The sequence below is a fragment of the Phyllopteryx taeniolatus genome, chromosome 13 (genome assembly GCF_024500385.1).
Source record: "Phyllopteryx taeniolatus isolate TA_2022b chromosome 13, UOR_Ptae_1.2, whole genome shotgun sequence".
NCBI lineage: Eukaryota > Metazoa > Chordata > Actinopteri > Syngnathiformes > Syngnathidae > Phyllopteryx > Phyllopteryx taeniolatus.
The window spans coordinates 16146232-16168425 of NC_084514.1; the positions used below are offsets into that span (position 1 = coordinate 16146232).

Here is a 22194-nt window from a genome sequence, read left to right on the forward strand (position 1 = left end):
AACTGTCAGCTTGTAGATATTTTGTTTTTCTCTCAGGAGTCAAACTTTGCAGGTCAGAGGCTCTGGGGTGTGTGTGGACCAGGACTCAGGATATGAAAGGGGGCCTTTCAACTGGACAGATTTCATGGATGTTTTGGGAAGTTGGAAACTGGGGAGGTCGACCTGCCCGTTCCTCCCTCTGAGGTCCTTGCGGTGTCAAAGTAAAGAGAGAAAGTGATGGTGAGAGTTTGGAGAAGACCGAAAGTCACCAAAAACAAGTCTCCTTCACAGTTCAGCTCCTGAAAGTGGACTTGACACATAGTAAAAGCAAGAGTCAAAGTTATGATGAGGATGATAAGCTGCTAACCCACACTTGGACTAATATTGATCTACTGTTCTTTGAAGTTGGGACATATTTGGAACAGTCGGTGGTTTTGGTTTCTGAGACTAAGGAAAAGTGTAATGTTTGCTCTGAAGCAGAGTGCGTAATGTATGCAGACGACACAGTTTTCTTTGTTCATGGTCGCTCCAAAGATACTGTTGCTGCTAAACTCACTAATACAATGTCCTGTGTCACAACTTGGTTGCAGGAGTGCTGTCTACAGCTAAACGTTTCTAAAACTGTAGGCATGTATTTCACTAAAACAAATAGAGTATCACCTGACCCCGACATACTTGTTAATGGAGAAAAAATGCAAATTGTCAGCCAATACAAATATCTTGGGTTAATAATAGATTCACAGCTTTCCTTTAAAGCCCATATTGACAAATTGTGTAAAAATATCAAATTAAACCTCGCAAATTTTCGTGCAATTCGGAATGAAATGTCAACTGAAGCTGCAAAAATTTACCTGCATTCGATGATTCTTAGTCACTTTAACTATTGCATAACCAGTTGGTCCCAGGCTGGTCAGAATGCAAAAAAACCATTGGAAGTTTTGTACAAACAAGTAATTAAAGTGATGGATAAAAAACCAAGGCACTATCATCACTGTGCAATTTTAAAAAAATACAGTCTTTTAAACTGGGACCGTCTTCACATATTTGCAGATTTAAATTTTATTTATAAAGTACTGCATGATTTGGCCGCAGCTCCTCTGGCTGAGTTCATCAGCCAAAGAAACAGCTCTGAGCGTGTCACTCGAGGCTCTGTCAGAGGTGACTGTCTCATTCCTCTGCGCAGGAGCACTTTCAGTAAGTCAGCCTGGTCAGTGAGGAGCGCTGGTGAGTGGAACTCAGTACCTGAGGAGGTTCAACTGCTTACAACATACAAGGCCTTCACAAAAAAACTGAAAATGTGGCTAGTTAACACCTATAGCTGCCAACACTAAAAGACAAGTATGTTATGTTGTCTTTTTGTTATGATAAAAAAAATTATGGTTTTATTCTCTCTTAATAGTATAGTTTGATTATGTATCCTGTATTATATTGTCTTGTAGATGTATTTTACTGCTTTTTTACATCATGGCCAGGGGACTACAGATGAAAACTAGCCTTCTGGCTAATTCTGGCTTTTTTAACCATGTGTACTTCATGTGTTTTATGAAATTGCATTGTCCCCTTTCAAAAATAAACTGATAAACAAACAATGGAAGCTGTAAGTACCTCCGTCATCAGGAGGAAGATCTGTTGTGTGATCCATGGCTGCAATGGTGAAATGTTATTGGACAAAAGTGAGGAGAAGTGTAATTGGCTGCCGTGACATGTTGTTCAGTTGGTAGCCATAAAAGCTTAAAGTGTCGGCAGAATCTAAAAAAACAAGAAAGGCATGGTCATAGACAAGCATGATGTATATGTAAGACAATCTGTTGTACCTAGTGGCCAAGATTACAATTAAATGTATATCTTAAACCCTTAAAAAAAATGAGTCAAATATTGAAATAGACATGCGGCACGGTGGACGACTGGTTAGCTGAGATGGGCTCCAGCACGCCCGCGACCCGAGTGAGGAAAGCGGAACAGAAGATGATTGAATGAATGTATGAAATAGACATACCATTTTGGGCAATGCTCAGATGTTTTGTATGAATAAAAAGATAAAAAAATGTAAGAAGCTCCAACTAAAACTGTTACCTGTCGTGTAGAAAAAATGGCAGATCATTGACTGAAAATAGGTGTGTAAATACATATATAATATATACATGTAAATACTATCCATCCATTTTCCGTACCGCTTCTCCCCACTAGGGTCGCGGGCATGCTGGAGCCTATCCCAGCTATCTTCGGGCGAGAGGCGGGGTACACCCTGAACTGGTCGCCAGTCAATCGCAGGGTACATACAAACAAACATTCGCACTCACATTCACACCTACGGGCAATTTAGAGTCTTCACTCAACCTGCCATGCATGTTTTTGGAACGTGGAAGGAAACCAGAGTGCCCGGAGAAAACCCACGCAGGCACAGGGAGAACATGCAAACTCCACACAGGCGGGGCCGGATTTGAACCCCGGTCCTCAGAACTGTGAGGCAGATGTGATAACCAGTCGTTCACCGTTCCGCCATGTAAATACTATATTAAATATATTTATTCTGGTGTGATATACTTCGAAGAAAAATCCTTAATAACCCCTTTGATGAGTCAAAGAAACATAATCTTTACTCTTATACCGCACATTCTGCATGTAACAATCTTCAGTACACCTGGATGATTTCTAAATGTCAGTGGATTGCAACTACAACATCAATAATAAACATTGCCAAACTAAGCAAGGCAGAATTTTGGAGAGCTGCAAAAGTGGGCCAAAAGTAATTTGATTTCTACTCAATGAATTGTCCTCATTACCAAACTGGGAAAACTTGCAGGAGCCAATCAAGGGTGGAGTAGCTACTTGTCACGGAACCTCAAGTTGATTGAGTAGTTTTTAAAAGTGTTGGGACTTGACTGCCTCTTTTCCATTTGTCAAACTATTCAAACTGCCTTTCTTCAACAATTACTGCAATATTCAAACCTTTTTCTTTCCAAGGATATACTGTAAGACTCACTGTGTCAATAAATGAGGTTTGAAAATAACTTGTCTGCTCTCACTTTACTAAGTAAGGCCAAAAAACTAAATAAAATAAAATAAATGCACTGAGAGACCTGTGTTAAACATTGAGTGGCCAATGTAGTGAGTCACGGCCTGGTTGGTAAGGGTTCAGAGCAGGAGCGACAAGGGCCAGTAACACATATTAATCTTTCACAGCAACAGAGACCAGACATGAGGTGCTATTATTATCTCTTTGACCTCACTGGACTTTTCCTTTCTTTTTGTTTTTAATTCTGGCTGCCCCCACTGACACACCACACTTTCACTTGTAAGTCAGGAAAGATGTTTATTTTACATGTGAGGATTTAGTCACACTCCAAAGTACATATTTGTCAGGTTTATTATAAGAATTTTCTGTTTGTATACAGCATATTCAGCTCTTTTTTTTTTTTTCAGGAAATGTGATAATTCATAAATGTATTTTACACAATGTACAAATAAAACAAAGCAGTTTAGCTATTACACTGGTCACAAATGTAGGTACACCTACATACTATATTGTTACCTTTATAAAGATAAGACCTCAGCTTTGACTAACATTGTAGGAGGTATCATACTGAGATGTGTTTTTAATATTTTGGTTAACCTATTTACTACACTAAGTGGGTAAATATTAGAAACCTCAAAATGACAAAACTACAACCACAATAATTATAAGCAAGTGCTTTGAGTTGCAAGTTATGTATGTGAAAAAAAGTTGTATACAAATAAAGTTTGATTGATAATAAACGTAATTGTTGTACGTATTGCATTTTATTATATTGTGCACGTGTACCTAAGAAAGTGGCCAGGGATACAGATGTGCTATGCATTATCAAGGTATATAAACACAATATATAGACACAATATCAATCCTACACAGGGTTACTTCTAGTGTCTATTCACAGACCTTTTAACAGTGAAATCAATTCAACTATAACAATATACTATAACTCTAAACTATACTAAAACAGAAACTATAACCTATACAACATTTTATCATGTGAAAGCATGTCGTAAAAAAAAAAATTCTAATTATTGCGTAAGAATTCTCTGTGATAAATCTTAATTTATCTTAGATGTGAGCTTATATATATATTTTTTACCATCTTCTGTTCAAAGTTGCTTTCGCCTGGGTTTGGCAGTGATCTTAAAATCCAAAGGCCTCAGTGTTAAACCGTAGGCACAATTTAGGGACAGGTCCTCATAGGGACATTTCTCAAAGTGACATTGTTGAAGAAGGATTGCAAAGAACAAGAAGATCTCCACCTTAGCAATCTGGTCGCCAATGCAACGTCTCTTCCCCGCTGAGAAGATCATAACATTATTGGTGAGATCCTTGTCTAGAGAGCCATTTTCGTCTAGGAACCGTGAGGGGTCAAAGATATGTGGGTCCTTCCACTTCAGGGGGTCGTGATTGATGGACCACTGATTGATGAAGACCACCGTGTCTTTTGGAATGCAAAGACCCTCAATAGTAACATCCGAGGTCGTAGAATGGGGGATGGTGATGGGCACAAAACTGCTGAATCGCATTGTTTCATAAATGAAGGCGTCTAGATGGGCCAGGCGCCCTCTGTCTTCCACAGAGGGAAGCCTGTTTGACCCCACCACCTTGTCCACCAGCTGCTGGAGTGTCACTTGGATTTCAGGGTGTTTCACTAGGAGAAGTAGTATCCAGTCAAGAGCAGTGGAAACAGTATCCAGACCCGCGCCAATGAGATCTGACACCGTCGCCTCAGTGTAACCCTCGACGAGTCCCTTGTCATTCTCAGTCTCGTCAATGACCCCGATGATGGCGTCACTCATATCCCGGGTTACCTCGGGATTGAAGGTCTTTCTGTGCTCTTCTACTTTGGCCTGAACAAACCTGAAAAACTCCTTGTTCAGGTGTTTAAAGTTCTTGAAGACAGTACGGACAGGATTTGGGAAAGACTGAAGCCATGGCATCACATCCACCAAGCTGCCAGCTCCAACAGTCTGCCCAAAGTTGTTTATGCTCTGTAACAAGGCTCTGAACTCAGCGTCATCGTGTCCGTAACGTTTTCCGAAGCACAAGGCACAAATCACATTAGCTGCAGCTACTGTCAGCTCATGGGAAGGGTTGAAATAATGACCCTGAGCCCCTAGTTTCAGGAAAACCTCAACCAGTTCTTCAGCTTCTGCCACGATTTGCCACTCAAAAGCTTTTTTGGTTTGGCTGTTGGCAGATGAGAACGCTCTGATCGTGGATTGAGCAATTTTCCTGTGCATCTTCCACTCTTTGCTGTAATTGGTGAACGACAGGCTTTTTCCTCCTGACACGTACTGAAAAGACACAAAGTTTGGTCTACCGGCAAACTCCGTGCTGTGTTGTATCAGAGCTTGACGTATGGCGCTGTCGCCATTCAGGACCACAATGTCACTGCAACCTAGCCTTATTTGGTACACATTACCATATTTTTCAACAAGTTTGGCAAAGGTGATGTGAGGCATCTGGCCCAGCTGCATGGCGTTGCCCACCACGGGCCAGGCGAACGGTCCCGGCAGTCTTCTCTTGAGCCTCAGGTTCCTCACCCACAGGCCGGCTTCCAGGCAGATAAGGAAAAGAAAAATTGCGACCAGAGCAGGCTGGAGCTGTCCACTCCACTCTCGAGTAATGCTGCTGCCCTTCACAGCAAATTCAGCGTCCATGTCAGCCATTGTGTCGTCTATCCTCCTTTGCATCCAAAGAAAAGAAAACTCACTTCAAACTTTAAATCCTTCCAAGAGGTTCTCCTTTAGTTAATAAAGTGACATCCAAGGTCAAATGTGTGTGGTCAATCATGACCAGGCCAAATAAAGGACTCCAAGCAGCACTCACAGTCTCCACTGCAGTTAATGACAAGATCTCGATTACGCTGAGCAGTTAGCTGTGGCTCGGCTCGTCTTCAGATGACCACTTTAGAAGAAAGCAGATTCAAGCCTTCACTTATATGTATCCCTATGGTGGGAGGGGTCCCCGACTCAGTTTTTTTTTTTATAACGGTTACTCTCCTCCCTTTTTGACCACAGTTTGCAGACCTTAGTCCCACTTAGGCCTCCTTCCAGCAGCATCCCTTGTAGAATGACAGCAAAGCTGGGGAGACTTTATAGGCCATGTTGCCAAAACTAGATATTTATGGTTTATGGTATGAACAAGATAAACATGTTGTATGGAACAAATTTTTCTACCAAAATGTAATATAAATAAATTCACTGTATTATATAGTGTTATTTTTGAGGTTGCTTTACCTTTTATGATGACTGCTTTCCTTCAGACTTTATATGTATTATTAACAAACAGGTTTGTTATCACCAAGACCCATTGGAAAAACACCACAAGAATATCTCCATGAAATGTATAGGGTTTTAAGGTTTCAATATTATGCAAGCTACATGTTGTCTTGTGACCCTGTGTAATGTGGTGCTGGGCCCAAAAGACTCTGTTGTCTGTATTGCGCTAATTTCAAACAGAGTGGAGAACACAGGACTCTAGCATGTGTGCATGTGAGTGCTTGTGCAACAAAACGAAGGATTTAAAAAGTCATTGTCCAGCCACAAATCAAGGTTTGTTTCACTTAAAAACAATGAGTAATGACAAACAACTTGACAATGGTGGCATTGTATTGCTGCCATGTTTGATAGTATGGCCTACATAATACAATATGCTACTTCACATAGATGTTACTCAGCCTCACTCCACTGTGGGATTTTATCTCATTACAAACAATAACATGAAATTAAATCCAGAAACAGGAAACAGTCAACATGTTTTATTATCATCAATATCAATTTCAGATATAGCTTATTTTATTTCATCATCTTAAAGCCAACACATGAAGCCCCGTTGAGTAGTTGGAAGAAGATAAACATGCACAGAGCGCGCAGGCTTAAAGAGGTGCAGGAACATCCGTGTAGCTTTGAAAACTTTGTAAACAAACCTGGTCGTGATAATGCCTCATGGGAAACAAAAACATGGCGCACATCTGTGCTGTGAGTATAGGTGGGAACGGTGTTTGGCAGGCAGCGCTCGGGCTGACACTGGCTTCACAAAAGTTTGCACATTTTCTCTGATGGATGTTGATGAAAGACTTCCTCTTCACTTCCATGTTCTCTTTTTCCTTTCATCGTCTCTGTTTATTCAACGTCTTCACATGCTTTGAATACAGTAGATGATGGTAGATAGATAAAGTTTATTCTTATGTTTCCTGTCCTCCTCAAAACTTATAAAAACACATTCTAAATGCATGATGTGACAAAGGTTCAGTATATACTTAGATATTACAACTGAGGAAAGTCAGCCAACAAGTGACTGTAACATTCACAAGCATTTATTACATTGTAGTGTTAGTTTAAAAGGAAATTTAAAGGTCTGTAGATGCCCTGTGCAGATCCTACATGCTCATGCAATGAAAGCATTCAACTCTTAATATTATGTACGAAATCTGGGGAACTTTTTCAACCTCTTGCATTGATTCCAAAAGTCTATTGACATGAATTCAATTGGTTTAATATTACAGATTTGACACCACATTCCCAACCGCAATGCATGTTTAAATACATTAAATAGGAAGATTTTACATTAAGACTTTGTGCAGGTATGCTAGTACGCACTGTTAAATGTCACTGGTGGAGTCGTGTGGGGAAGTCTCTGCTGGCCTTGAGTCACAGTGCTGATCCCTGCAGCTCACGCTGGGGAAACCAAGCCAAGTAACTTTCCTCTGAGCTTGGCGGTGACACAGTATCTGAGGGGCTTCAGCGAGAGCCCATAGGAGCAATCCTGGCTGACGGGCTGAGAGGGGTCACTCTCTAAGCCGCACTGGTGCAACAAGACAGCCGTGAATAAAAACACTTCGACCTTGGCAATCTGGTCACCAATACATCGTCGCTTACCTATTGAAAAAATCATAACACTGTTGATGACGTCTTTATCGAGGGTTCCGTTTTCCCCCAGAAAGCGCGAGGGGTTAAAGATATGCGGATTCTTCCATTTCAGCGGGTCATGGTTGACCGACCACTGGTTGATGAAGACCACCGTGTCTTTGGGGATGCTGAGACCTTCGATGGTGACGTCCGAGGTGGTGGAATGAGGGATGGTGATGGGGACAAAGCTGGTGAAGCGCATGACCTCGTAGATGAAGGCGTCCAGGTATGCCAAGCTGCTGCGGTCCTCAGTTGAGGGCAGTCGGTCTGAGCCCACCACTTTGTCTATGAGGGCATGCAGCTTAGCTTGCTCTTCAGGATATTTGACCAGCAGTAGTACGATCCACTGCATGATGGTGGATACTGTGTCTTGGCCTGCTCCAATCAGGTCCGTCACCGTTGCTTCTACAAACTCTTTCGTCAGGCCGCTCTCTTTACCGTGCTCGATCACGTTGATGATGGCGTCGCTCATGTCCCGGGTCACATCTGGATCGAAGGACTCTCTGTGCTGCGCCACTTTATCTGTCACGTAGGCGAAGAACTCCTCGTTGAGATTTTTAAAGTTTTCGTAGATGCTGCGGACCGGGTTAGGGAAGGACTGGAGCCAGGGCATGACATCAACCAGGCTGCCGGCTCCAACCGTCTCTCCAAACTTGTCCAGCCTCGTCAACATTGTCCTGAACTCCGGATCGTCTTGTCCGTATCGCCTCCCGAAGCAAAGAGCGCACAGGACGTTAGCAGCAGCTACTGTAAATTCATGGGTTGGGTCAAAATATTGTCCATTTGTGCTGTGTCGCAAAAATGCCCGCACCAGTTCCATAGCCTCGGCCATAACGTGCTGCTCGAAGGCTTTTTTGGTCTGACTATTTGCAGAGGAAAAGGCTCTCAGGCTGGACTGCGCAATTTTCCTGTGTGCCTTCCACTCTTTGCTGTAATTAGTAAATGTCAGGCTCCTTCCTCCAGAGATCATCTGGAAGGAGAGAAAGTTTGGTCTGCCAGCAAACTCCCTGCTGTGCTGTATCAGAGCCTGACGTATGGCCTTGGCTCCATTCAGGACCACAATGTCACTGCAACCTAGTCTTATCTGGTACACATTACCATATTTTTTGGCCAGTTTGGCGAAGGTGATGTGAGGCATCTGGCCCAGCTGCATGACGTTGCCCACCACAGGCCAGGCGAAGGGTCCCGGCAGTCTTCTCTTGAGCCTCAGGTTCCTGAACCAGAGGCAGGCTTCCAGGCAAAAGAGGAAGACAAAAGATGCCACCAGAGCCGGCTGGACCTGTCCACTCCACTCACGCATGATGCTGCTGCTCTTCATGCCAAAGTCAGTGTCCACTGCCATTTGGACAAATATTCAGACACTGCTTCCAAAAAGAAAAAGAAAAAAAAAAACGTAACTTTTTTTAATTCAAAATGTACTCACAATTTTTAAAATGTTTATACAAGCAAAAAAAAAAATAATCATCTATTTTGTTCAAATCAGGCTTGACTAAAATTATGAAGAGAAAAGTTAATCAAATGCCAGTCAGTTTATTATAAGTGAGATTGGCTAAAGTTTTTTTTTTTTTTTTTTGTAGAAAATTTAAGGTTTGAGTGGCTGACTGTGCCTCCCTCCACCTTATATATATTTTGCTGTTAGTGGGCAGGGCTCGGAACACATGTCATACTCCTCCCATTGTGGAAGTCCTGCAGACCCCCACTACATTGGCTCCTTGCCGCCGAGCGCTCTCGGAGGCGGGCGTCATATCAAGAGCGCGCGTCGTGAACGAGCGCAGTTTAAAGAGCTGAGACTGCAACTGGTGAACGATTCAGCGGGGAACGTGTCGCGCCAATTTGGTTTACTAATTGGAGGACTCGCAACGTTTGCACCTCTCTATGTGCAACTTTTTGACATTTAAATCCTTTGTTTTTGTCAATGGAAGACTACTGTGGTCAGAAAAAAATATATAAAAAGGGTTTGTGTAACTTTTGGTTTTCAGTTAAAGTTGATTTGTGCACCGTGAAGCAAGTGGTTTATTGCATTAATAGTTTGTTTTGATCAGTGGACTTTGAGGACTCTGCATGCTTTAACTGGAGTTTGCTGCTGGTTAAACGGGGCTCCAGTGGGGATTAGTTTATAAAACAACTCTACAATACATCTTTAGAATATTCATTTGTGTGTCTAAACTACCTCAAATAATCCTAAAAAAATGTGCTGAAAAGGAATGGTATATATTTACAATGTATTTATATCAATATACTTATGGCTCTTTTAAAAAGGTTACTGAAGAAAAAATCTTTATATGATATGATATTGCCATTTAAACCAATGTTTGCACCTACATTCTTACATGAAAAGAACAAAACAACAACAGCAACAACAACAAAAACAGCATAAATGGTTAAACAATAAATCATGAATATCATGTTTAATGTAAGCAAACTGATATTATTCACCTGGGTAGCTAGGCTTATAAAATAAACAAACACAATAATTAAGATAAGATGCAACAAGGTAAGGTAGTCACTGATGGTGTAATGGTACATTCGCCCGACTCCAGTGCGGGCAACGTGGGTTCAGTTCCCACTCAGTGACGGTCTGAATGGTTGTCTGTCGACTGACTGGCGACCATTTCAGGGTGTAGTCCGCCTTGTGCCCGAAGTAAACTGGGATAGGCTCCAGCGCCTCGCAACCCTGAATAGGATAAGTGGTGTCGAGAATGGATGGATGGACAACAAGGTAAGACTTTATTGATCCCACAGCATAAAAATGTAGTGGTTACAGAAGTGAAAGATAATATCATGAAAAAAAGCAATATCAAACTAAATGAGATGAGAAAAAAAAAGTGCAGACATAAAATATTGATACAGACAGTACTGTATCTGACTATCTACAACAGGGGTTACTTGATCATTGCACAGATATGTTCAGGTGGTCCACTTTTAGGAATCGACAGCTGGTTAGAATCACTGACGGATAGATCGATTCAATCTGCCCTCTAGTGTGGTGTAAAACCTTTGCTATTAATTAAGTCAAAATGTCATCATGCCTACATTATTTAAACAAGGAAGGCAAGGCAAGAATGAAACTTGAGTTTATCACAATGTGTCATTCATTCTTTTATGTTAATTGATTAAAGAGACATTTACAGATAGGGAGTTCTGCTGATTCCAAGCCTGGAAGCCATTTGTCTTTAAAAATGTGGCGTGGGTAAGAACCAAAGCCTCCACAATGATTCCTGGGTTAACCAGAGAGAAAGCAATGTCTTTGAATACACTGCACTGGGGATGACTGTTTCTTCTCTATTCCTATAGGGGAGAATCCCCCCCCTCGCCTCAGTCTGCTCCTCGCACACATGTGGCCACTTGCATCCCCAACATGCTAATCCGAGCCAGGTTTGTGGCAGAGGAAGAGTGTGGTCGGGTGTTTGGGGGGCACTCACGGTGGTGGGGGTGTCATATGTGCATTTTGCGTGTGGCTGCTGTGTTTGCCTGTGATTACCTCTTGTAACCTGGCTGCGGGAGGCTGCCCCTGACCCGGCGTTGACTCTAGCTGAAGGCATTGTGTGCGTGTGTGTGAGGTTTTGGTGGTGGTGGGGTGGTGGGGGGTTCCTCTATATGCTGCATGTGCAAGTGGGTGGAAGCTGTTAGTATGTGGAGACAGGACCAATGGCAGACCAGACTGCTCTGGCTCTGGAGCTAATCATTGTTTACTAGTCTCATTTCCACTTCTCAGTGAGCTACTGTCACGCACAGCACTGACGGGGAGGAAGGAAGGGAGGGAAAAGGGCTCGGGTTTTTGGATAGGGCTGAGGGGGTTGCAGCAGTGTGAGCAAAGACAGGGGTCCAACAGGCAGTTGGGGAGCTGGCGGGACTTAGGAAAAAGAACTGTGGTGTGCATATATGTGGCAGGGGCGGGGGTAATGGTGAGCTGAGACTGAAAAAGCTGTAAACACACCAACAAAAACATCCTGTGGGCAAGCACCTCCGCAGACAACCAGGAGGTAACCATGGGGCATTTGTGCTTGGACTTGGTCACATCGGTGTGTGCCAGACCACAATGCTCTGAAACCAAGTTAGCTGGGGAACATTGTCAATGGCAGTTGTGATTCTTGTTCGTGTGAAAAGGCATTCAAAGTGATCTAAAATGGTATGTAAGTAGTGTTTTATTACATGCTTTAAAAAAGGAGCACCCACACAAGACTGAAGGGAACACTTCAAGGACTGTGGTCAAGTCTCACGTGCCAGTCTTGGTTACGTGCGAATGTAAAATGTTAAATATTTTGCTTTAAAGAAAGTCAAGTTGTACTCGCGCTGTTGGAATGTCACTTTCCATCTTTTTTTATGGACTGGGGTGGGCTTAAATCCCCTTAATAAATTCATAATTTGAAGTAGAAGTGTCATACTGTGTTGCCAAGGCAGCTCTGATCTTTTGCGTGCAGCTGTACATGCAACCTGATATAAGATTGGCTCAATTACAACATCGGTGAGGCCTTTGGGCCCTGTGTTCATTTGGAACAAATAAAAAACAGTGAATATGTTTATTGTGAGATATTTATCTCATTTGTGTCAGACAAAAAAAGGAAATCAACCATGACCAAGTGAGAGGAGCATTATGGAAAATGTTAGGAATGATTCAAGATCTGCAGAGTTCTTTCAGAAATCTCTTTTATGAGTTTTTGTGAATAAATATGCAATGACTGAGTACATGGAAGGTCATGATTACAGTCTGTGGCCTCGACTTTCACTTGACCTCATGACGGAAAATACCAGTTTGACACATTCAGTAAGATGTGCAAAAAACAACAAAAAAAGGTTCGGTTGGCACACTTAAACGAGACATGCGTTTTTCCCCCCAATTTAAAACACTTCCCAGGTGTCTTACTCATGTCTCTCGCATGCGTTCTTCAAAATATACCAACAATGATAGACATATTTTTACAGCATATTTCTTTCCATTGTGAAGTTGTCTCGTTTTAAGGGTGGATTTGTCTCATGCGGTGCGCCAGCCCTCACCCCGCACCACAAACTGCTGGGCCACTGGCGAACAGACTGAGTAGTTTGACAGTGGACTTCATCTTGCCGGCGTGTTCCAGCCGGCTTTTGGCCGTCTCCTCTTCCGTCTCGTTCGGCTGCTGGGTTCTTCTAGTGGAAGCAGAGCCCAGAGTGCGGCAAAACAAGCGAGTCCCCTTATCTTCGATGAAAGGGTTTTACCTCACAGATACAATAGTTCACCCTGCGGATGTGGCACACGGAAACATTGCCAAACACACACTTCCTCACAGAGCAATCAAATCAGTGCCGTGAATTCTCGGGTCAGTCCTTGCACACTCTGATTTTGACAATGACCATTTTTTCCACAGGAACTTTGGAAATAAAACTGTCCCCATCATAAAACTTTTGTTATGTTTTATTGTCATTTAAGTGTCAAATAAGTTAACCTTATGTCAAATCTTTTAATGAAAATGAATGATAAAGTGTAATGCAAAGGTTGGTCCTGTAGCACAGGTGCCTCACACGCCCTTTAATCCTCACTGGAAGGAACTGTTAGGACACTTGTTAGGTATCTCACCTCCTGTCTGAATAATACAAATGGAATTCCTAATAGCAATGAGCATGAGCAATGAGGAGATCTCGACCTAGTAATACAAAAAAGATCATAAGTCCATCAATAATTATGACAGGGAACGAAAGAGTGTTTTTTATCTACTGAAGCGTTTTTATAGTTATCACTTTTCCTTTGCCCCTCCTTGAGCCGTCACCCTATCGTGGTGGAAGGGTTTGTGTGTCCCAATGATCCTAGGAGCTAAGTTGTCTGGGGCTTTATGCCTCTGGCAGGGTCACCCATGGCAAACAGGTCCTAGGTGAGGGACCAGACAAAGCACGGCTCAAAGACCCCTTATGATGACGACAAAAAATGGACTCAGGTTTCCCTTGCCCGGATGCGGGTCACCGGGGTCCGCCTCTGGAGCCACGCCTGGTGGCCGGGCCTGCACTCGTGGGGCCCGACCGGGCACAGCCCGAAAGGGTAACGTGCGTCCCCCTTCCCATGGGCTCACCACCTGTGGGAGGGGCCATAGGGGTCGGGTGCAGTGCGAGCTGGCCGAAGACATTAGCGCCAGCGTTTGGTGTGAGGTTTAAAAAATTGCTTTCAGCACAACAGGGTTGCTTTCCACCCCCCATAGTATAAAGTATCTGCCGTCCTGTTAAGTGCAATTCGCGTATACAAACCCCAATTCCAATAAAGGTCGGATGTTGTGTAAAATGGAAATGACAACAGAATACAATGATTTGCTAATCATTTTCAATCTATATTGAATTAAATACACTTTAAAATACAAGATATTTAATGTTTCAACTGATCAACTTTTTTTTATTGCAAATATTCACTCATTTTGAATTTGATGAGTTACAAAAAGATGGAACAGGGTCATGTTTACCACTGTGTTACATCACCTTTCCTTTTAACAACACTCAATAAGTATTTCAGAACTGAGGACACAAACTGTTGAATCTTTGTAGGTGGAATTCTTTCCCATTCTTGCTTGATATTGTCATTGTCATATTTTGCGCTTAATAATGCGCCACACATTTTCAAAGGGAGACAGGTCTGGACTGCTGGCAGGTCATTCTAGTACTCGGAGTCTTTTACTACGAAGCCATGCTGTTGTAACACATGCTGAATGTGGCTTGGTATTTTCTTGCTGAAATAAGCAGGAACGACCCTGAAAAAGATGTTGCTTGGATGGCAGCATATGTTGCTGCAAAACCCGTGTGTACCTTTCACCATTAATGGTGCCTTCACAGATGTGCAAGCGGATCACATTCTCTGAGAGCCATTATTTCTTAACACAAAGATATGTTCCTGCCTTTTTAAATTAGTTTGATCTCATATTCATTTGCTTATTACTCCATAATTATCAACAGTTTGTTAACTGTAGAACCAGACAGTGTTTTCTTGCAACATGCAAAGTGTGACAAAGCACCTAATGAGTTGACTAGACTGCTTTTTAAACCGTGCATGCTAATGTTGTTTTGCTCCTATTTGTTTGTTTTGCTGCTGTTTGTTGTGATGAACTAGATTGTTGTCTTTGTTATGAAACAGGACATTGCTGTTTCTTTTAATCGTTTTTTCTTTACTGATTGGCATATTTGATGAGCTCCTTTGTCTGTGTCTGTGCAAGGCTCGGCAGGTGGGGAGGCAGAGGCCAGTGGCTCAGCCTCAGGCTCACTGAGTGTTTCGTGCAGTATGGATACTAGCAGCAGGTTGCTCTCCTCATTGTGTAATTGGGCGGATAAAGTTCCGTGATTCCCTCTCTTTTGCACCTCCATGTGTTCTGCATGAGCAGCTCTGTGCATTTTAGTATCCTGAAAATGGAGCCAGGTCAGTGTGCGGTCACGTTATCCCCCCCACTGCTCCAATTCTGCCGATGAGTGGATGGAATTGCCGCAAGAGCAGTGCACCGAGGGCAGAGCTCATTCACGGCACTGAGTGCTTCAGAGCAATGTTGTAGTCTCACAGCTATTGTGCTTTATTGGAAATGCCCTGGGATTTGTCTTTTCTTTTACATTTAAAACAAAGGATCATTTTCTTGGTACACTGGCTTGTAAAAGGAGAAGTGATTTTGTCGACGATTGACCCAGTTGTTTTAACGCTACTATCCACACTAATGCTTAGTATGTCATTTTATATTATTGTCTCACAATGCGTTGAAAATAAACTACAGGGTGATTGAAAAGTAACTTATTCATATGATGTAATATTTTTCTCAATTTTATTTTGTTTGTTCCATGATTAAAATAGCAAGTCTATTCTACCAAACCAACGACTTTGGAAGAATTTGAAGGGCGAATACGAGAAGTTATGTCTTCCATCCCACAAGAGTTGCTTATGAAATCAGTTAATGCGGTTCCCAGACGGCTTGAGAAACTGGTGGCTAATGCTGGCGCCCATATCGAATTTTAAATAAAACTCCTTGCAATACACTTTCTTCTCATGTTCATTTCTTGTAAGAATTATAGTTCAGAAATAAATTACAAGTACTTAAAAATAGGGAATTACTTTTCAATCACCCGGGAGAAGTGCAGCCCTCTACCAAGGCCAAACAATCCTAATTTGATTCAGCACCTAAATCAAACCTCCATATGTTATTATACTGCATTATTCACTGACAATTTAAGGAGCATGTATGGGATTAGCATTACTGAAAGACAAAACCCTGGATTTGTACCAAAATAAAATGTTTTTCTTTCGATCATGGCCCACCTTGGACATTTTTCAATTTGTTTAAGCACTTCTTATATAATTCTGCCCAAAAGCAGGCAGACAGCCATTGATTAAAAATGATATTCCTGTTAGATAAGAACATCACCCAAGTATAGTGGGAGCCTGGGAGCCAAAAATAAATTGGTACCTCCTCTAATAATAGGGATAAAGCCATAACTGGCATAACATGTATAGTTGACACCTTGTCCCTTCTGAGAATAGAATTCACTTGTGCAAGAAAACTAGCACCTCTGTTTGTTGTGTTTGAGCGAGAGCCAAGATAAAGGAGGAAAAAGAATAGGAGGTGTGCGGTTGCTTAATGGGAATAAGATTAATGATGAGTAGAATAAATCATCCTTACAGTAGACCAATAGAACTGCTTTGTGAAAGTGCTAAATGTGAACAATCTGCTGTTATATACACTAGCATATAAAGACTCTTTGGAGCTGCTGCCGTTTCCAAATACATGATTTAATGATTTCCCATTTTCGTAAACAACTCACTCTAACCATCTGCTAGGATTTAACCGTTTTAGGCGATTCATAAACTCAGTTTTTTCCATACATTTTCACTTTTGTGCTTATATTTGTGCTATTTGACGTCTCAAAGAAGTCACTTAGGTCTTTACACATTACATTGCATGTCCTCAGATAAATGAAGAACCATCACAGCAAGCTGATGGATAATAACAGCGTGATCCTTGGTGATGACAAACCTCTCGCAGCCTCTTGTCCTCTGGTGCACCCCACCAGTGAGAGGTGTCATATTTGCTTTCAGTTGACTGATGAGGGGCCTCTGAACGTCTGCATGTTAAACGTTGACGCCTCCTTGTTAACATGGAAGGTTTTGTTTTTTGGGGAGAGCATGGCCCTCACATTTTGATGTGAGCATATTCCTTCGCTCAATTGATGACTAAGCATTAATAACAATGTCACTCAATGTAGTATGACCTACCCGACTTAATCCACCTCTTTATACCAACGCTATACAAAGTACAATCTTTGATTTCGTGAAGCATTTTCAATGGCAAGCATTATTGTCATTTGTCTTGCACCGCCATATGCTGTCATATGTTTTTAGACCGTTCTTATATTTGAATTTGTCACCTTACTTCACAAATAATTTCAATGCATTGTATAAAAGGAGAAAAGTCGGCCTTGCTTTATTTGTGGTACGTTGGTTACTATAACCCTTTTAATTGTTACCATTATATACTTTGACAAAATAAAAATCAGATAAAAGTTTTGCATTTGAATAAAAAGTCTCAAATCTAATTTTGAGCACTATACTGTACAGCCATGCTGATCTGGGGTGAGATTTGTCTCAAAATTATTTACACACATATATCCGTGATTTAGACACGTTTTTCAAAAAATATCAAAAATATATTCGCGATTTATACGTTTTTAATGTTGTCTGTGCACTTACCATGACTTATCATTTGTAAATATTCAATTCTGCTTGTGAATTGTTGATTCAGCAGGCACGCGCATTTATTTTTGAGACAAATGTAACGCAGTTTTCAAGATATTCACACTCACAAAAGTTGAGAATATTCACACGTGGGAAGGTCCGTCCCTCCATCCACTAGGAGGCAGTGTTGCTGTCTCCGTTGAGAGCATAGACTATAAAATAGATGATTGAGAGCTAGCCACTGTTATTATTCAAACACTGGAATAAGAAGCTGTTTTTTGGATCTTGGATGAGGGAAGCCATTTCTTTTTATTTTACTTACTAATGACGGGGCTGCCGGTTGTCCACGTTGTTCAGCCATTGTCGCTTTACCGGGGATTTCAGCAGACAAACATAATGCAGTTTTCAAGATATCCACACACACACACACACACACACACACACACACACAAAACGTGTAAATCACGGACTTATTTGTGGATTTGAAAAACACATGTAAATCACAGATATACAGTATTTGTGTAAATCATTTTGAGACAAATCTCTCCCCATATGCTTGGTCAAACTATTTTGACCATTGACCATGACCACTTCCATAAACAACTGGTGGTGGTCAAATTTGTTCTTTATTTTATGTGGTATCAATAGACAAATGTGGTTTGGATCTTCACAAAGTCAAACATTTATTTCAGTACCAAGAGTAAATCTGTCACACATATCATGTAGCATTATGTCATCAGCATTAGTCAGTTTTCGATTTTCATTTTCCAGTGCATGTTTGACCACCATGTGCGCCACTGGCATGAAGATGCTTTCAAGCCGTGAGCCTCACGCACACATCGTATTTGTGTAACTTTACGTCTGCTCGCATGACTGAAGTTCATACTTTCCATTTCACACATATTCATCGTCGCTATGTTCAATCAGGAATTGAGAGAAGGAAAATACATTTACAGCGACTGTATCCTTAGCCGTGTGCAGTCTTTTCTGTATTTTGTCTCACAGCATCTTGTGTTATTGTTTAATACCTTTTACTATTATTAGGGAATGAAAATGCAAAGCTGTTAATTGGTTGATTGTCCCACTGACCACCCTATTCTTGACTATCAAGTATCCACACATATTTTCTATTAAATCCTATTCCATTCAGAACTAATAAAACAACCAAATTAATTATTATTTTTCTAGGAGGCGGCACGGAGACCGACTGGTTAGAGCGTCTGCCTCACAGTTCTGAGGACCGGGGTTCAATACCCCGTCCCCGCCTGTGTGAAGTTTGCATGTTCTCCCCGTGCCTGCGTGGGTTTTCTCCGGGCACTCCGGTTTCCTCCCACATCCCAAAAACATGCATGGTAGGTTAATAGACAACTCTAAATTGCCCATAGGTGTGAATGTGAGCGCGAATGGTTGTTTGTTTATGTGTGCCCTGCGATTGGCTGTCAACCAGTTCGGGGTGTACCCCGCCTCCTGCCCGATGCTAGCTGGGATAGGCTCCAGCACTCCCACGACCCTTGTGAGGAGAAGCGGCTCAGAAAATGGATGGATGGATGGGCCTCAACATCCAGTTGCGTTATTTCATTCCAAGGTGTTAATGTCCCTTTGGTGGCAAAAGAATTCCTAAATCCTGTGGGACAAAACTCATAAATTGGGGAACATTTGCCAAAAATAAATACTTACTTGCAAACAATTCTTATAGTACAGTAATACACCAGAGGACTTTATTTTAGTAACGTTTTAAAAAAGTATTGATTATCATTCGGCAGCAGTAACTCTTCTGTAAGGATTTTGGAATGGTCGCAGTTCGAGTCCAACTGCAGGAAAAAAAATTGCTAAAAGTTGTTGGAGTGCTTGTCTGCATCCTGACTACTGCTGAGACACACTTGAGCGAGGTGACCTCTACATAAACAACACTTTTATGACCTTTTGAGCTCTCCCCCCACAATGCCCTGCCCTATTCCCCTTTATCTTGTCGCACCCTCCCTCGAGGTGATACATTTCTCAAGAAATTCCTTTCGGGAAACGTGGGGGCTGCCCCACAAGCTAAATAACATCTCTCATGCACAATGTATTCCACATGCTTTCTCGGGGGGCAAGGAGGCACCCAATACGCCACATGTGGCTCAGACCACCTACGTACAGTGGGTACGTTAAGTTTTTAGACCCCCTTAAATGTTTCACTCTTTGTTATATTGCAGCCATTTGTTAAAATAATTTAAGTTCATTTTTGTCCTCATTAATGTACACACAGCACCCCATAGTGACAGAAAAAAAAAAACGGAATTGTTGAAATTTTTGCAGATTTATTAAAAAAGAAAAACTAAAAATATCACACAGCCGTAATCATTAGTATTTAGGAGAAGCACCCTTTTGAGCTAATACAGCCATGAGTCTTTTTGGGAATGATGCAACAACTTTTTTCACACCTGGATTTGGGGATTGTCATAGGTGTGTGTTCTGGTTGTTGTCTTCCCCCTGTCTCGTACACACCTGCTCCTGAGAGCATCTTCCCCACCTGTGCCCCGTTCACCCTAATTACCCCTTGGGGTAATTTAACCTCGTGTCTCATTCTTTCTGGTCGCCAGTTCCTTGTACCTTGTTGTCACGTTCCAGCATTGCTTGTTTCCACGTCACCGACTCATAGTAAGATTAGACCCTGTTCTGATAATTGACCTTGCCTTTTTGCGTCCCGTTTTTGGATACTGTTGCCTTTGCGGATTGCTTGCCTATGTACCGACCTCTGCCAGTTTTTTTTTTAAACCTTTCTTTTTGAAAGTGTCCATTTGAATTGGAGTCGTACATTTTGGGTCATAAACACTAATTAAGCTCTAGAAACGTAAGGTAACGTTAGCCAACTTTTGTCACTCCTCACATATTTATATTAGAAAAATCTCACGGCACACCACCAAACAAAAATGTTACAAAGTATGTACTGTCTCAATCTACTCACAAATGGACTTACACAGTGGAAAATCTGTGCCTGTTAAGTGGAACACAAAGCTATCATTCTGTTGTATGAATGGCAACAGGCGTATACACAGGCAAATTGTACCTTCTGTTATGGAGTGGAAGATAATTTTATCATTCTGCCTCTCATTGGCATAGATAGCTATACAAAGAGTCACTGAAAAATAGTACCTCATTTTCAGTTGCACGTTTAAAATGTGGTAAGCTGATGGAATTTCTCCCTCTTTTCCTCAAAATTAGTTAAATAGTATATGTTAGTTTAACGCATTTTAATCATGTGCAACTGGTGTACATGTTGGAGTTAAGTAAATTCAAAGGAATTTTTTTCTCAGTGTACATTATTTGGAGTAAATAAACATTCTCGGATCAGAACGTGAAATTGGATGATTCGTCAAAGCACGCCAATTAATGTGCATCGGCACAGTGGTGCGAAATCACGAAAAAGGTGTTTCGTTAATTCAATTTCCTTTGAGGGATAAATTGAAATAAATAAATAAAAGTGTGTGTCAATGTTGTAAGCTTAACTGAAGGTCAGCTGAGGACGAAGGAACATGGTTCTGGTTCTGCTCTCGAGGCGCACTGAGGTGAGCACAGTTGTTTTTGCTGAAACGTCCCTTCTTACTTTTCCGACACCGGTCATCTTCCCGTCTACTCCCCGTGTTTTATTACCTACGTCGGCCCTAATTTGGCCTGGTGAAGGCGGCCGCTGCGTGACAAGACACGTCTGGGCCCCTGCGTGAGAAGGCTGGCTCGCTTTGCGTGACCATGTCCCTCAGCACTCTCACTCCTGGCACCTCCCCGCAGGACCCCCCTCTGACCCTGTTCGTGCCCCCGTTAGCTGGCACGGTACTGGTTTATTTGCTTTGGCTGTCCGCCCGTGTGAAAGGCACATTCTGTGACAATGCTCACACAGGGTTCATCTCATAGAGCGGAGCCATGGCGGCGGTGTCGGTGGAGGTAGCCGTGTGTGCATCAGAAATCGCTTTGTGCACGGCAGCGTATTTGAGTGTGTGACCTCCCTGTCTGGTCAAAAGGAAACAAGGTCCACTCCATTTACTTTTGAGGAGGGTCATGCACATGCAGGTCACTCGGAGTTTACTGTCCCACTTGTCCCGTCCACCGACGAGGAAAAAAAAGGGAACATGATGATCACTGGGAGGAACTTTCGCTGGTTCCCACTGATGTAACCCACAAAACGCTCACGCTAACATTCATGTCTCCTGCCAAATGTCCTGGATTGTATTCTGAGTGAAGATAGCTGGGAATGACAGGTTGGAGACAAATCTGTACAAGAGCTTCACACAATGATTTTCTGCCAATTGACACTTTTGGAAACATAAAGAAAATGCCACAGCATTATATTAATATAACCTAAATATATCTTTTTACGTTCTACAATAGGGCTCTATAAATGGCTGATGATAGCTGCAGGATCACTAATTGAATGTGATAGATCAGTACATGGTGATTAGCAGGTCTGCCTCACAGTTCAGAGGTTCTGGGTTCGAATCTTAGCTCAGGCCCTCCTGTGTGGAGTTTGCATGTTCCTCCCCTGCTTGTGTGGGTTTTCTGTGGGTACTCCTGCTTCCTCCCACATTCCAAAAACATGCAAATCTAGGTTCATTGAAGATTCTAAATTATCCACGAGATGTGAATGATGTGTA

General features: G+C 42.0%; 2 protein-coding genes and 1 long non-coding RNA gene across 3 annotated transcripts in view; 1 reads left to right on the forward strand and 2 right to left on the reverse strand.

Moving 5' to 3' along the window:
• LOC133488309 (uncharacterized) overlaps positions 1-22194 on the forward strand; it is a 61651-nt gene that overhangs the window by 8408 nt on the left and 31049 nt on the right. The window lies entirely within an intron of this gene.
• On the reverse strand, positions 3273-5895 carry LOC133488202 (cytochrome P450 1B1-like). The gene has a single exon (XM_061795817.1). It carries the CDS (start codon positions 5689-5691, stop codon positions 4102-4104), a length of 1590 nt encoding a protein of 529 aa, XP_061651801.1. The 5' UTR covers positions 5692-5895; the 3' UTR covers positions 3273-4101.
• On the reverse strand, positions 6744-9489 carry LOC133488166 (cytochrome P450 1B1-like). Its single transcript, XM_061795731.1, has one exon. The coding sequence runs from the start codon at positions 9248-9250 to the stop codon at positions 7673-7675; it is 1578 nt and encodes a 525-aa protein (XP_061651715.1). The 5' UTR covers positions 9251-9489; the 3' UTR covers positions 6744-7672.

Bases quoted from the DNA above. Each gene is read 5' to 3' on its own strand.
- LOC133488166 (XM_061795731.1), bottom strand. From the start codon at position 9,250: ATGGCAGTGGACACTGACTTTGGCATGAAGAGCAGCAGCATCATGCGT.
- LOC133488202 (XM_061795817.1), bottom strand. From the start codon at position 5,691: ATGCAAAGGAGGATAGACGACACAATGGCTGACATGGACGCTGAATTT.